Source organism: Pseudoliparis swirei, chromosome 3 (assembly GCF_029220125.1).
Source record: "Pseudoliparis swirei isolate HS2019 ecotype Mariana Trench chromosome 3, NWPU_hadal_v1, whole genome shotgun sequence".
Taxonomy (NCBI): Eukaryota; Metazoa; Chordata; class Actinopteri; order Perciformes; family Liparidae; genus Pseudoliparis; species Pseudoliparis swirei.
This window is the reverse complement of record NC_079390.1, coordinates 1695059-1709103: the sequence shown is the minus strand read 5'-3', so window position 1 is coordinate 1709103 and position 14045 is coordinate 1695059. Positions and strand designations below refer to the sequence as shown.

Here is a 14045-nt window from a genome sequence, read left to right as displayed (position 1 = left end):
GTTCCATGTTTTGCCTTGATTTTCTGTAGAGCACTTTGTAAATGAATATATATATATATATATATATATATATAAATATATATACATTTATACATATAAATATATATTTATAGATATATATACATTAAGATATATAAATATATATTTATAGATATGTATATATTTATATTTATAAATATATAGAGATATACATTAAGATATATAAATATATTATATATATACATGTATATAAATATATATTTATCTATATACATATCCATATATGAACATGTATATATAAATGTATGAATAAATATATTTATATATATATTAAAATATATATTTATTTATGCATTTATATATGTATATGTATACATTTATACATATATATTTATATATCTATAAAAATATATATTTATATGTATATATATATATATAGAGAGAGAGAGAGAGATGTATACATATATACATTTATATATATTTGTAAACTCTGTTTTTAAATTTATATTTTATTAATATTATTATTATGTTGCTTATTGTGCAGTCGAGTTGACTTGTAGGCCCTTTCGGCGCTGAAGGTGCAAAGACACATCGGTTCTCATTACGTTTTCCCCCAAACAGACATTGACGAGTGTGAGGACGTCCGGCTGTGTGCTTACGGCCACTGCATCAACACGGAGGGCTCCTTCCAGTGCCAGTGCTACCCGGGATACCAGCGCACACAGGAAGGCAGCCACTGTGAAGGCATGAATCATCCTCTCAGTTATTATTTAAAAAGTGTTCACAATATGCAATAATTGCACAACTAATCTGGCAGTGGATCGTCCAACATAAACAGGTTCACTGAGTTTGACCAGTTGGTGTAATCCTGCTCACGCGCTTCACATTCCAACATTATTTTTTGTTTCCTTTCCCTCCTCCAGATATCAACGAGTGTGAGAGGCCGTCGAACTGCCAGAGGGGCCGCTGCATCAACAGCATGGGCTCGTACCACTGCGACTGCCCCACGGGATACACGCTGGTCGGGGGCCGGAGATGCCAAGGTCAGCCTCTTGTGGGGATAATGAGAATAAGAATAACATACTGATAAGGAAGAATAATAAATGTTTTAAGGTGGAATCAGATTACACTCTCATACACCATCAAAACAGTAACTGAAGGCACGATGATCATACACTCGCAGTTTAAACGCCTTATTGTTTTGTCATTATTATTTGTTTTGTTATATATATTTGTATTTATTTATTTAAATGTTGTAAATATTACTTTTTTTCGCTATTACTTTTATTGTATTCTTATTATTTTTTTATTTAAAAAATATTATTATTTATTAATATAATTTGTATTATTATATTATATATTTTTTTTATTTCTATTTAAATATTATTACTATTTATTTTTACTATGATTTAATTTTTTAATATTTATTTTATTTTAATTTTATTATTTTTATTGATTATTATTTTTTATAAAGCCTGCCTGTCTGTCATGTTGCTTTAACCAGTAACAAGCTTGTGTGCAGGCGATGGTCAGCTAAGTAGTTTTTCATATCCTTATCTTTACCCTTATGAATCATCACTATTATTATTATCACCGACGGGTTCAATGCATTGCATTGTGGGTAAAACATATTTTACATGCTCTGGACACTGCATCGAAAAAATGTCTGAACAAATATACAAGTGAGAAAAAGTGATTCTTACTTAATCTGAGATTAATAGCAAAAAACAAGGTGAACTAAATCTGTTGGGTGGGGTTGAACTCGATCAGCAGCTCGTCTGATTTCTTCGTCGTCCCTCAGATGAAGACGAGTGCGCCGCAGACAGAAGCCTCTGCCAGCCCTTCGGCTCCTGTGAGAACCGACCGGGCTCCTACGCGTGTTCCTGTAACCACGGCTTCGTCCTCTCAGAGGACAAACACAGCTGTGAGGGTGAGTTCTGGTTCCTTCTGCTTCCTTCTGGTTCCTTCTGCTTCCTTCTGGTTCCTTCTGGTTCACTGTAGACTCACATTGGAGCTACGGAAGGAGGGTTGGTAGACCAGACAGAACGGTTGAGTTTTGAGAACGGAGGTGAGGGTCATCTTCACACTAATAAGCCAGCTCTCTTCTTGACCCCAAGAGAATTGAGACTTCTGGGTTTGTTCTGTTCTTAACCCTGCTCATCTGATTCATCACCACAGCCATTCTACCTTCCCCGGAGTTCCACACACACACAGCACTATCGACCCACATGATGGTCATCTCCTGCATCAGAACAAGGATCTCACGATGCTAGCACACCCGCCAGAACAAGCACCCATACGCTGCAGCTGTGGTGGTAGTCACGATTAGCACATGCGGAGCAAAAGGAGCATGCTACTTTCACCAGCAGGTGGTGAAAACTCTAATAGAGGGGAAAAGGCCAAATGCTGTGCTATACCTTCACCAAGAGAGGCTGCAAAGCTGTCTTCTGATTTTAGAAGGTTACCTAGAAAAGATCTTTTCAAGAGCGGTAGTGACGAGGAAACCGCCGCTGTTCTGTGAAAGACGCCCGACGGATTTCTGGCGTGACCAATGACGGGACAAGTGGTGACCGGCGCGTGTCGCCGTCGAGCTAGCGGACAACTGCGCAGCCATGACGCCAGCTGACGCGAATGAATTAGAGCATCGCCTCAGCAGTTTGCTTAAAAGCTCCATCGCCCCCATGTAAAAGTTAGGTCTTCCTATCCATCCCGGAAGAACGTTACGGCCATCCAAAAAAGCTGGGAAACCTGTGCCTCCCGTTTTAAAAGCCGGTGCTGTATCCGTAACCCGGCCGTGAGTCAAGGCCGCGCTGTGGGAACGAGGAGTAAGGGGCGAAGAAGAATGCGAGATGGACGAGCACAACAGAGGGAGGCACTATGACAGAGAAGGATCACAGAGAAGAAGGAGCAGAGGCGCCACCCCATGAGACTAGTAGAGCCGACGCATCACAGGGCCGACGATCCCTCACGGCTACGACGGAACTGCAGAGGAATTAAGCAAGGCAATGGTTTTGTAAACACGCTAGCTTAGCTCATAACAACAAACCCACCTCGGCTGCCAACAGTGAGGCTCCAGCGACAGATGAGCTCACACCTCTGTGACACAGCACAAGACACACCAGCGAGGTGGTGAACACCTCTGTTGAGGGAGCACCACTTGAGATATCTGCTCGAAGCTAGAAGACCAGCTCTGGCTTAACTACCTAGTGTTCACTGCCTGTCAGAGTCCCCCATGCTTACCCGCACCTCCAGACCTGTGCTAGCCCCTCCTAGCCAAGAGATCCACTATTGTCCCTGCTCTCTCAGCCTACCCCATGATGTACGAAGAATGCTTCTCCCGTGCCCATGAATGATCTTGAAAGGCTGATGTTGACTATGACCGCGCCCTCCTCCTCCTCCATGGACTCTGCCAGAGGCCCGCTATCGCCCACAGATGCGCCCTCCGATGCTGATGCTTGATCTCCGCGGTACCACACACTCTCATCTGTCATCTGACCAGCAGGAGGGGTACTGTTGTTCATTCGTTGTTCATTCTCAATAGTTCAGCTGAGGGGGCTGGTCTGACTGATTACTCCTGAGCTGAAAACACCATGGCCCCATCCTGACCTCCCTGGCCACAGGTGGGACAGGACACTGACCTGTCCACCTCCAAAACCTCACCCCACACACACCTCCAGTGGTCAGTTGCCTCCGCCCCTCTCCCTCCTGTACACACACATGTGTGCTGTCCCTCCTCCCACACCATCCTCAAGTTTGACAAGTCACATGTGGTGGTGAGTGTGGGTTCATGGATGACACAACACCATCACCTGGGCCTGATGGTGGAAGTTCTGATCTACCTACCTGACGGCACATCTGTCACCTCATGAACCTAACAGCCAAAAGGATGGACTTGTTTAGGTACAGGGGTATACCTGATCACGGGAAGGACCACTGGGGATTAACGGACCAACCAGGAGAGGGTGAGCGGCATATCACCACTGGAGGTAACGGGAATACTGACATGGGACATGGTCAACGAACTGGGAGTCCACATCGAGAACACAGACAAGGCAGCACGAAAGGCAAGGCAGCAGAAAGCCAATTGCAGTTTCTCAGACCTCTGAGGAGTTTTCCCAGAGAGATCTTCCTTCCTTCTACTCTGGTGCTGTAGAAGTCCTGGCTGACAGGAAGGCAACTGCTCCTGGGCAGGACAGGAAGGCAGGACGGAGTGACTGCTCTGAGAGAACCCTGCACCCACCTCTCACCCCCCACCACTCCCCAGAGGCCAGGAACTGACTGTAGAGGCAGAGCCGCCAGATCTCACCCTCACCACCCCAACAACAGACTGTTTCAGCGGTCAGGCAGGCGCAGCCACCTAGTCAGCAAGAACAGAGAGACTGAGACGAGACGACTTTCTTTCCTCAGGCAGCCATCAGAACTGACCTCACCCACCTCACCCCCACCCCCCCACACCACTGCCCCTCTCCCTACACACACACACACATAAATATGTTGTGTTTTTGTATAGTGTGTACTTGTTGCTTGCCACACCCCTGCTGCATATTGCCACTTTCATTTCTGCACACCCTGTGTGTGTATGTGATATATATATATATATAGACACATATTTGCACATAATAATTATATAAATATATATATATATATATTTATATATATACAGGACTGTCTCAGAAAATTAGAATATTGTGATGAAGTTCTTTATTTTCTGTAATGCAATTAAAAAAACAAAAATGTCATGCATTCTGGATTCATTACAAATCAACTGAAATATTGCAAGCCTTTTATTCTGATTTATTGCTGATTATGGCTTACAGCTTAAGAAAACTCAAATATCCTATCTCTAAATATTAGAATATCATGAAAAAGTATACTAGTAGGGTATTAAACAAATCACTTGAATTGTCTAATTAACTCGAAACACCTGCAAGGGTTTCCTGAGCCTTGACAAACACTCAGCTGTTATAAATCTTTTTTTTTACTTGGTCTGAGGAAATATTAAAATTTTATGAGATAGGATTTGAGAGTTTTCTTAAGCTGTAAGCCATAATCAGCAATATTAAAAGAATAAAAGGCTTGCAATATTTCAGTTGATTTGTAATGAATCCAGAATGCATGACATTTTTGTTTTTTTAATTGCATTACAGAAAATAAAGAACTTTATCACAATATTCTAATTTTCTGAGACAGTCCTGTATATAGACACATATTTGCACATAATAATTATATAAATATATTTATATATATTTATATATATATATAAATATATGTAAATATATATATCTTTATATATATATATAAATATATAGGCATACAGTATATAAATGTAATTAAATATAGATATTTCTATCTATACATATATCTTTATATGTAAACAAATATGTATATATATATGTATATATATATATACATATATATATATATAAAGATATATATGTTGGTCCCAAACCCTAAAACACATTGGTTCAAACCAATCTGAGACACATAATTATTGGTCAACACTTTACCGAATCCTATATTCCATACGAGCCAAGACACAAACTTAGCATGCATTCAAAGCAAGACCGGCTTGGTTCAGTCCAGTCACCCCCACCCCCCCCCGTGTTTTCCTGCAGCGGTTCGAATGCTGACGGACGAGAAGAAGGAGTGCTACCTGAACCTGGACGACACGGTGTTCTGCGACAGCGTCCTGGCCACCAACGTCACCAAGCAGGAGTGCTGCTGCTCCATCGGGGTGGGCTGGGGGGACCACTGTGAGATCTACCCCTGCCCCGTCGCCCAATCAGGTACATGCACATTATGCAGGGGGGAAACACACTCAATTAAAGACCGGGTTGACTAGGATTCATTTCTTTTGCTTTAACTTTAAACCATCACTTGAAAACCATCTTAATAATCAATTTAGTTTGTACTAGAACACTTAAATTAACACTTTATGATGTTACATCTCAAATTTGAGCCAGTGTTGAATTAAAGCTTTTAACTTTTAAACTTTTGAGATGGATGAAAGACATATGATCAGAATCAGACACATTTATTTGCTACGTGTGTTAAACACACGAAGAATCTGACCTGCTGGCCGGTGTGTACATTAGACAAACAACAACAACAACAACAATCAACAATCAACAGTCAACATAAAGCAATAATGTAAACATTACATTTACGGCACAAACAGATAAAAGTGCTGTTGACAGAGTACCATACGTGTGTGTGTTTAAGTGTATAGTGACATGTGAAATTAGATGTTAAATATTAAGTATAAAGAGGTTTGCAGGGGAGTGACCAGAAGGAAACTGTCAATAATCAACCATTAAAGGAAGTGAGGAGACGGACCCGGTTTAGTTTAATGATCAGGATCTCACAAAGTTATCCCGACTGGGCAGTTTTCTGTGTTTTATCTCCTACTTTTTGGCCATAATGTTCCTTTAATCCAGCAACGAGACTTTCTCATTATAGCTTTTCTACCGACGTGAGGCTAACGGAGGAGGACAGTATTTGATTTAGTTTGGGTCAGCACTAATGTCAGGTTCAATGAATCCTTGCTGACCCTTGAGTCTGTGGCTCTGTAGTGTGCTTCATGGTGAACGTCATAATCTGTGTCTACGGAGCGTCTCACTCTTTGTTCTCTCCACCCAGCCGAGTTTCACTTCCTGTGTCCTAACGGCCAAGGCCTCTACTACGACGAAGGCCTCCTGTACAGCCTGCCCGTCTACCACGGTACACATTACACAACTATATCACATTAATGTACAGCAGGGCCACGCGATGATGACATATTTCTGCATTCGCACAACAATATATATATATATGTAAATATATATATAGAAGTATTATATATATATAAATATATATTTATAAATGTATATATATATAAATATATATACATATATACATATAAATAAACATATACCTACATTTATTTCTCTCTCTATATATATTTATACATATGTATATATAAATATATTTATATAAATATATATTTTTAAATATATTTATATAAATATATATATTTTAATATATGTATATATATAAATTGACATATTTATAAATATATATATACATGCAAGTATATATATATATGAATATATTTGTTTATATAGTATATCAATATATATCTAGTTAAATATCTATATATATAAATAAATATATTTGCACACAATATTTATATAAATATATATAAATGTTTATATATAAATATATAACTATATATATATATATTTATCTTAGAAAATGTATATATATATATGTATATATATATATAGTTTTAATACCTTTGTACTTGTCTAAATAAGTTGTCAGTCTTCATTACATTAAACAACTTCATGGGAGTTCGTCCTGTCTGGTTCTGAGAGGAAACTTTTCTTTTCTCGTCTGCAGATATCGACGAGTGTTTTTTGTTCGCCGACGAAATCTGCAAGAAGGGTCGCTGTGAGAACACGCAGCCGGGCTACGAGTGCTACTGCCAGCAGGGCTTCTACTACGACGGCAACCTGCTCGAGTGCATCGGTGAGAGCCTCCACACCACGGGAGGACTCCAGGGGAGGAGAATACAACCTTAAACTGCTGTGAAAACAGAGCGTTTGTTAGTTAGATGCTTCATAACAGACAGGGGCGCCGTTGGGCCGATCCCAGGCTTCAGCCCCCTTTAAATAATTTGGCGTTATTGGCTTTAAATGGTTACTTTTTTGTGATGACATTAAAATAAACTTTAGTTCCTCACATGGACACATTATATACATCTCTAACATGCTACATATGTCAGAGCATTCTGGTTTATATGTTTTCTCCCCCTTCAAATTACAATCCAATAGCCCATCATGATGCTTAACGATATAATGCCCGGGCACTAGGACCCTGGGGAGGCTGCTACCCTGGCTTTCTCACTCTGACAGTAACGTACAGACAGGAGTTTAGCTCAAAGTAAACTGTAAGTCCAGGTAGTTACATAATGTGGCTATATATATATATGTATTATGAAATGTAAAATCCAAATAAGTCCATCAACCAGAGTGGGCAACTTTTCTTATGTTCCATTCTGTAAAGTGACATATATATATATATATATATATATATATATATATATATAATATAATATATCTGTAGTTGTTAATAAGTGTTAGCTCCTTACATTTAGCTTTAATTGAGGCAAATAAAAGAGTTAGAAACTGTATCCAGTGAACGAGCGAATTCTAAAATACAAGAAATAACTCTCGACATCTCTCTATTCTTTGCATTAATATTATTATAATATATTTTTTTCAATGAAATGGTATAATTGACACTGAACTCGTTCATCTTCATCTCATAGAGTCCAAATGAGCATAACACATCACTATGACCCTGACATTCTGTCTCACACAATGGATATGGGGGGCCCCTCTCGGGGCTCGGCCCCCCTCGGGGCTCGGCCCCCCCTGTCTTTGAACCCTGCCGTCGCCCCTGGTAACCGACGCTCGCTTCTCTCCTTTCGGCCGCGGTGTCTCCGTCTAGACGTCAACGAATGCCACGACGAGTCGCTGTGCGCCAACGGCCGCTGCATCAACACCGAGGGGTCCTTCTACTGCAACTGTGACCGGCCCTGGACCCCGGACACCCACAGCAAGAAGTGTGAGATCGCCACGGTGGCGGGTGAGCGGCGAGAAAGTGACCCCCCCAAAACAACTCTCCCATGATGCACCTGTTCGATATTCATCCGCTGCTTTCCCGCGCTCCCGCAGACGAGAACGAGTGCGAGGACCCGGCCAACTGCGGCCACGGCCACTGCGTGGACACGCCGGGCTCGTACTACTGCATCTGCTCGCCGCCCTGGACCCTCGCCATCGACCGCAACAGCTGTATGACCCCCGAGGAGCAGGCCGGTGAGGGGGGCAGCGGTGCATTCTGGGAAAATTATCATCATAGTTGCGCTTGTGAGACAAAACAGATGTGTAGAACACAAAAAATATAAACTTTAATGTATTTAAAATGTACTTAAAATGTCAAATAGTGCATTTAAAATGTACTTTCGAAGAAATGTAAACTTTCTGCAAAATATATAAAAAGTATACTAAAGTCACACTTTCACCTATTTAAAAAAAATCAACTTTTAACACACTTTAAAAATAATTTTGCTGTAGTTTATACTTTCAAGAATTATATTATAAGATACATATACTTTTAAGTGTAAATTCTGTGCAATTACTTTAATGTATTTCTTTAAACTTTGTTTTCAAACCAATGTATGTGCTGTAAATTAGCATTTAACCCTCCTGTTGCCTTCGGGTCAATTTGACCCCATTCAATGTTTAACCTGTTACCTTTATATTTACTGACATATTTTACCCTCTGGGTCAATTTGACCCCAGCAATTAAAACCTCCAGAAAATTATTAGAATTAATATTGTTTCCCAAGTTTAAGTGTGAGGTACTTTATGTTTGTTTGTTGACTGCCTAAATAGTCCTTTAAATATATTTTTAAAAGTTGATATTTCTTATATGTTTGACACAGTGAAAAACAGCCTGGGGTCAAATTGACCCCAAAGAACACTGACATTAAACATTGAATGGGGTCAAATTGACCCTAAAGGTAACAGGAGGGTTAAATAATGTATATAAAGCACATTTGATGAATACCGAGTTTAAATATTAAAACAAAATTGAAATAAGAAAGTAAACTTATGAATGTTATTATTTTTATATATTCATTGTAAACTGTTATCACAATCTAAGAATATTTAGAATATTTAAAAATAAAAAAAACATAAATCAAACAGGACATACGAAGGAGTGTGTGTGTGTGTGTGTGTGTGGGGGGGGGGGGGGTTACAATAATAATAATTATTATAATAATTGTCCAAAATGATACGATGTCACCGCAGTGATAACAAATGTGGCTTAAAATGTTCTGTTTTAGTGGAGATGGTGTTATTTCAGATGTTCACCTGTAACCACAGTGTCTGTGCCCCCCCATCCCCCCCCTCCTCCTCCTCCCCCCCCAGATGTGAACGAGTGCCAGGACCCGTCGTACTGTAAGAACGGGCGCTGTGAGAACACCCCCGGGTCCTTCCACTGCTTCTGCGACCCGCCGCTGACCTTCAGCGCGGCGCTGAAGCAGTGCGTCTACGACGGTGGGTGACATCATCACGACCTCACGACCTCATGACCTCACGACCTCGCGACCTTACAACCTCACAGCCTCATGACCTCACAACCTCACGACATCGCATCCTCTCGGCCTCACAACCTCACATGCTCTTGACCTCACGACCTCATGACCTCACGACATCGCATCCTCTCGGCCTCACAACCTCACATGCTCTTGACCTCACGACCTCATGACCTCTCAACCTCACGACCTCTCGACCTTCCGATCTCTCGACCTCTCGACCTCACGACCTCTCGACCTCCCGATCTCTCGACCTCTCGACCTCACGACCTCACGACCTCCCGACCTCACGCTCAAGGTTCCACTCTGTGGAGAGAATGCAAAGATCAAAGCTCGTCCAGTGAGAGGAGAAACGTGATTTGATGTCCACTTTCTGTGCTTTTTTTTATTTATCGATGATCAGAATGATTTATTCTGGTTAAGTAAAAACTGAATTATAATTTTAAAAGCTGCTCTTTTTCGTGCATAACGGTCCGATCCCACTGGGGGTCGTTCTGCATGTGATGCATGTATTATATATTACAAATATTAATCCTACAGCTCAGAAACGGGTTGTTTGAGGCTTCCTGTGCTGCAGGGGCGTCGCTAGGCCCGTTTCCGGGGGGCTGCAGCCCTTTTATTTGCATTCATATATATTATTATAATATATATATTTCCATTGAATGGTATATTTGACACTGAACTCATCTTCATCTCAGTGATAGAGTCCAGATGAGCTCAACACGTCATCGTGACCATTCTGTCTCCACATGGATACCCAGGATAACCGATCTTAGCCCCGCCTTTTTTATTATCAATTTTAACATTTTAAATTTCAACACCCCAGATCGCACCGCAGCCCACAAGGACGTGTGTTTCCTGCGAGTGGACGAGGGCCTGATCTGCAGCGAGCCCCGCAACGGCATGGTGGTCACCTATTCCGAGTGCTGCTGCCACTACGGCCGCGGCTGGGGGCCCGAGTGCAACACCTGCCCGCCGCGCCACTCAGGTGAGGCCCCGGAGCGCCTCGCCGGTCCCCTCTGAGAGCGGAGGACGCTCTAACTCTGTTCCTCTCGTGTGCAGAGATGTTCAGCCGTCTGTGTGAGATGCATCTGGAGACGGAGTCGGACGGCGAGCAGGACTTCCTGGCGGCGTTCGCCAACTACAACCCGGGTGAGACGCTTTGTCCGTTGACGTGGAAATATGAGTTCACACACACTTAATAGATCCTTAATATTCTGTTCCCCACCTGTGTGTGTGTGTGTGTGTGTGTACCAGGCGACAGCTCGGAGGAGGACTCAGACGAGTGCAGCTGTGCTAACGGCCGCTGTGTGCGCTCATACCTCGGCACGATGTGTGAATGTGACGCCGGCTTCAGACTCGACCACTCACGAACACGCTGCATAGGTATGCACACACACACACACACACACACACACATATATATATATATATATATATATACATTTTTTATAAATTATAATTGTATATATACATTTTTTATAAAATAAAATTATATATATATACACTGTTTATAAATTGAAATTATATATATATAATCTTTTAATACATTTTAATTATATATATATACATTTTTTATAAATTTGAATTACATATATACAAACGTTCAAATGTTTTGGGTCAAATACATATACAGGACTGTCTCAGAAAATTAGAATATTGTGATAAAGTTCTTTATTTTCTGTAATGCAATTAAAAACAAAAATGTCATGCATTCTGGATTCATTACAAATCAACTGAAATATTGCAAGCCTTTTATTCTTTTAATATTGCTGATTATGGCTTACAGCTTAAGAAAACTCTAAAATCCTATCTCATAAAATTTTAATATTTCCTCAGACCAAGTAAAAAAAAAGATTTATAACAGCTGAGTGTTTGTCAAGGCTCAGGAAACCCTTGCAGGTGTTTCGAGTTAATTAGACAATTCAAGTGATTTGTTTAATACCCTACTAGTATACTTTTTCATGATATTCTAATATTTAGAGATAGGATATTTGAGTTTTCTTAAGCTGTAAGCCATAATCAGCAATATTAAAAGAATAAAAGGCTTGCAATATTTCAGTTGATTTGTAATGAATCCAGAATGCATGACATTTTTGTTTTTTGAATTGCATTACAGAAAATAAAGAACTTCATCACAATATTCTAATTTTCTGAGACAGTCCTGTATAAATTTTTTATAATAATTATATATATATATATATATACACGACCATTCAAAAGTTTGGGGTCACCCAGACAGTTTTGTGTTTTCCATGAAAATTCTCACATTTATGTATCAAATAAATTGCAAAATGAATATAAAATATAGTCAAGACATTGACGAGGTTATAAATAATGATTTTTATTGTATAGTAACTTTGTATTCAGCACAGTTGGATCTCCTTTTTGAATATTTATTTTGAATGTTTATTTTGAATGTTTATGTTATTTATCTTTCAGACATCGACGAGTGTGCGGAGCCCGGCGCTCGTGCGAGTCCGTGTAAGAACGCTCGCTGCGTGAACACGACCGGCTCCTACAAGTGCTACTGCAAGCACGGCTTCGTGGCCACGCGCCGGCCCAACACGTGTTTGCGGCGCCGGACCCGGTGACCTCCGTGTGCCACGCACACACACACACACACACACACACACACACACACACACACACACACACTGTCCCAACAGCAAACGTGGGGCCCCCCGTGAACCCCGGGAACCAAACTTTATCAGCGGCTCATATTAAATGTACAAAACATTTTTGGATGCCTGCTCCTCTTTCATTTCACATTTAAAGAAATAATCAAGACACAACAAGGAATATGTTTATTTTATTTGTTTGTTAAACATTTTTGTAATTTTTTATTTTATTTTTGTACCGTTTTTTGTTGTTGTTAAGTTTAAATTGTGCATTATTTTGTATTTTCCTCGCTCTCCCTGTTGCGTTGATCTCTTATTCTCAATCAGACGCAAACTCTTGTTTAAATACGGAAATATGTTTAAAGAAATATATCTGGTATTTCTTTTTTCTATTTCAGCCCTTTCAATATTAAATATAATATCTCTAGGAAAGAGAACTTTCACACATTGCCGTATTTCCCTTAACATTGCCTTCTAAGTTGTTTTTATATTTAATTAAAATTTACGTCATCTGATATTATAATTTTCTAGCCACACATTGTTGATTTTATGTTATTGTACAGTTTCTCCGATGGATCAACGACTTCTGCAAGAACGGCTCTGTCCCCCTTCTTTATTTGTTTATGTAAAATATGAGAAACCTGAAGTTTTTGTATAATTTGACATGTTGCACCTAAGTGACTTTAAGCTAGAAAAAAAAAAGGTAAAGCACTTAGCGATGAATATATTGGGAATATCTGCTAAATGTAGCTTATTCCAGAAAAACCAAGAAAGTGTGACATCTCTTGTCGTGATTGCTGCATCAAAGTATTTGGAGATGAGGTATGAGAAGAATATGAATTAAAACAAAGATGTCAGTCGGTCATTCATTTGTTGTTCTTGTGTTTCGGAGCAGAAAGACACTCAGAGTTCACGAACAGTCAAACAATAGGGAAGTGAGACGGGGCACTCAATGAGTCAGTGAGGGTCAGAAACCAAATACACCAACGGACACGGCCAGCCGGGGTTTCCTTTAGCTCTAAATCTGTACTCTTGTTACTTCAAAAGATATTTAATGTTCATTACCTGAATTAAATTTGCTTTGCTCCTTCACATTCATTTATATATATTTATATATTAATACATATATATATATATATGTATTCATATATAAATATATATATTTATATTTTAAATATGTATTTATATATTTATATATAGTTATATATATGTATTTATAAATACATATCTCTATATATAATATATATATATGTATATAATATATATATAAATATAAATATGTATGAATATATATATAT

General features: G+C 39.6%; 1 protein-coding gene across 2 annotated transcripts in view; it reads left to right on the top strand.

The window, feature by feature from the left end:
• Window positions 1-13612, top strand: part of ltbp3 (latent transforming growth factor beta binding protein 3) — a 44819-nt gene extending 31207 nt beyond the window's left edge. For both annotated transcript variants that reach the window (XM_056406143.1, XM_056406153.1), the window contains exons 17-29: window positions 601-723; window positions 903-1022; window positions 1781-1909; window positions 5595-5765; window positions 6619-6699; window positions 7360-7488; window positions 8473-8610; window positions 8700-8840; window positions 9960-10088; window positions 10953-11114; window positions 11189-11278; window positions 11384-11512; window positions 12569-13612. In XM_056406143.1, coding sequence (XP_056262118.1) covers window positions 601-723; window positions 903-1022; window positions 1781-1909; window positions 5595-5765; window positions 6619-6699; window positions 7360-7488; window positions 8473-8610; window positions 8700-8840; window positions 9960-10088; window positions 10953-11114; window positions 11189-11278; window positions 11384-11512; window positions 12569-12720 — 1694 coding nt within the window. In that variant the 3' untranslated portion in view covers window positions 12721-13612. The remainder of the gene's footprint in view (window positions 1-600; window positions 724-902; window positions 1023-1780; window positions 1910-5594; window positions 5766-6618; window positions 6700-7359; window positions 7489-8472; window positions 8611-8699; window positions 8841-9959; window positions 10089-10952; window positions 11115-11188; window positions 11279-11383; window positions 11513-12568) is intronic.
• Window positions 13613-14045: the final 433 nt, after the last annotated feature.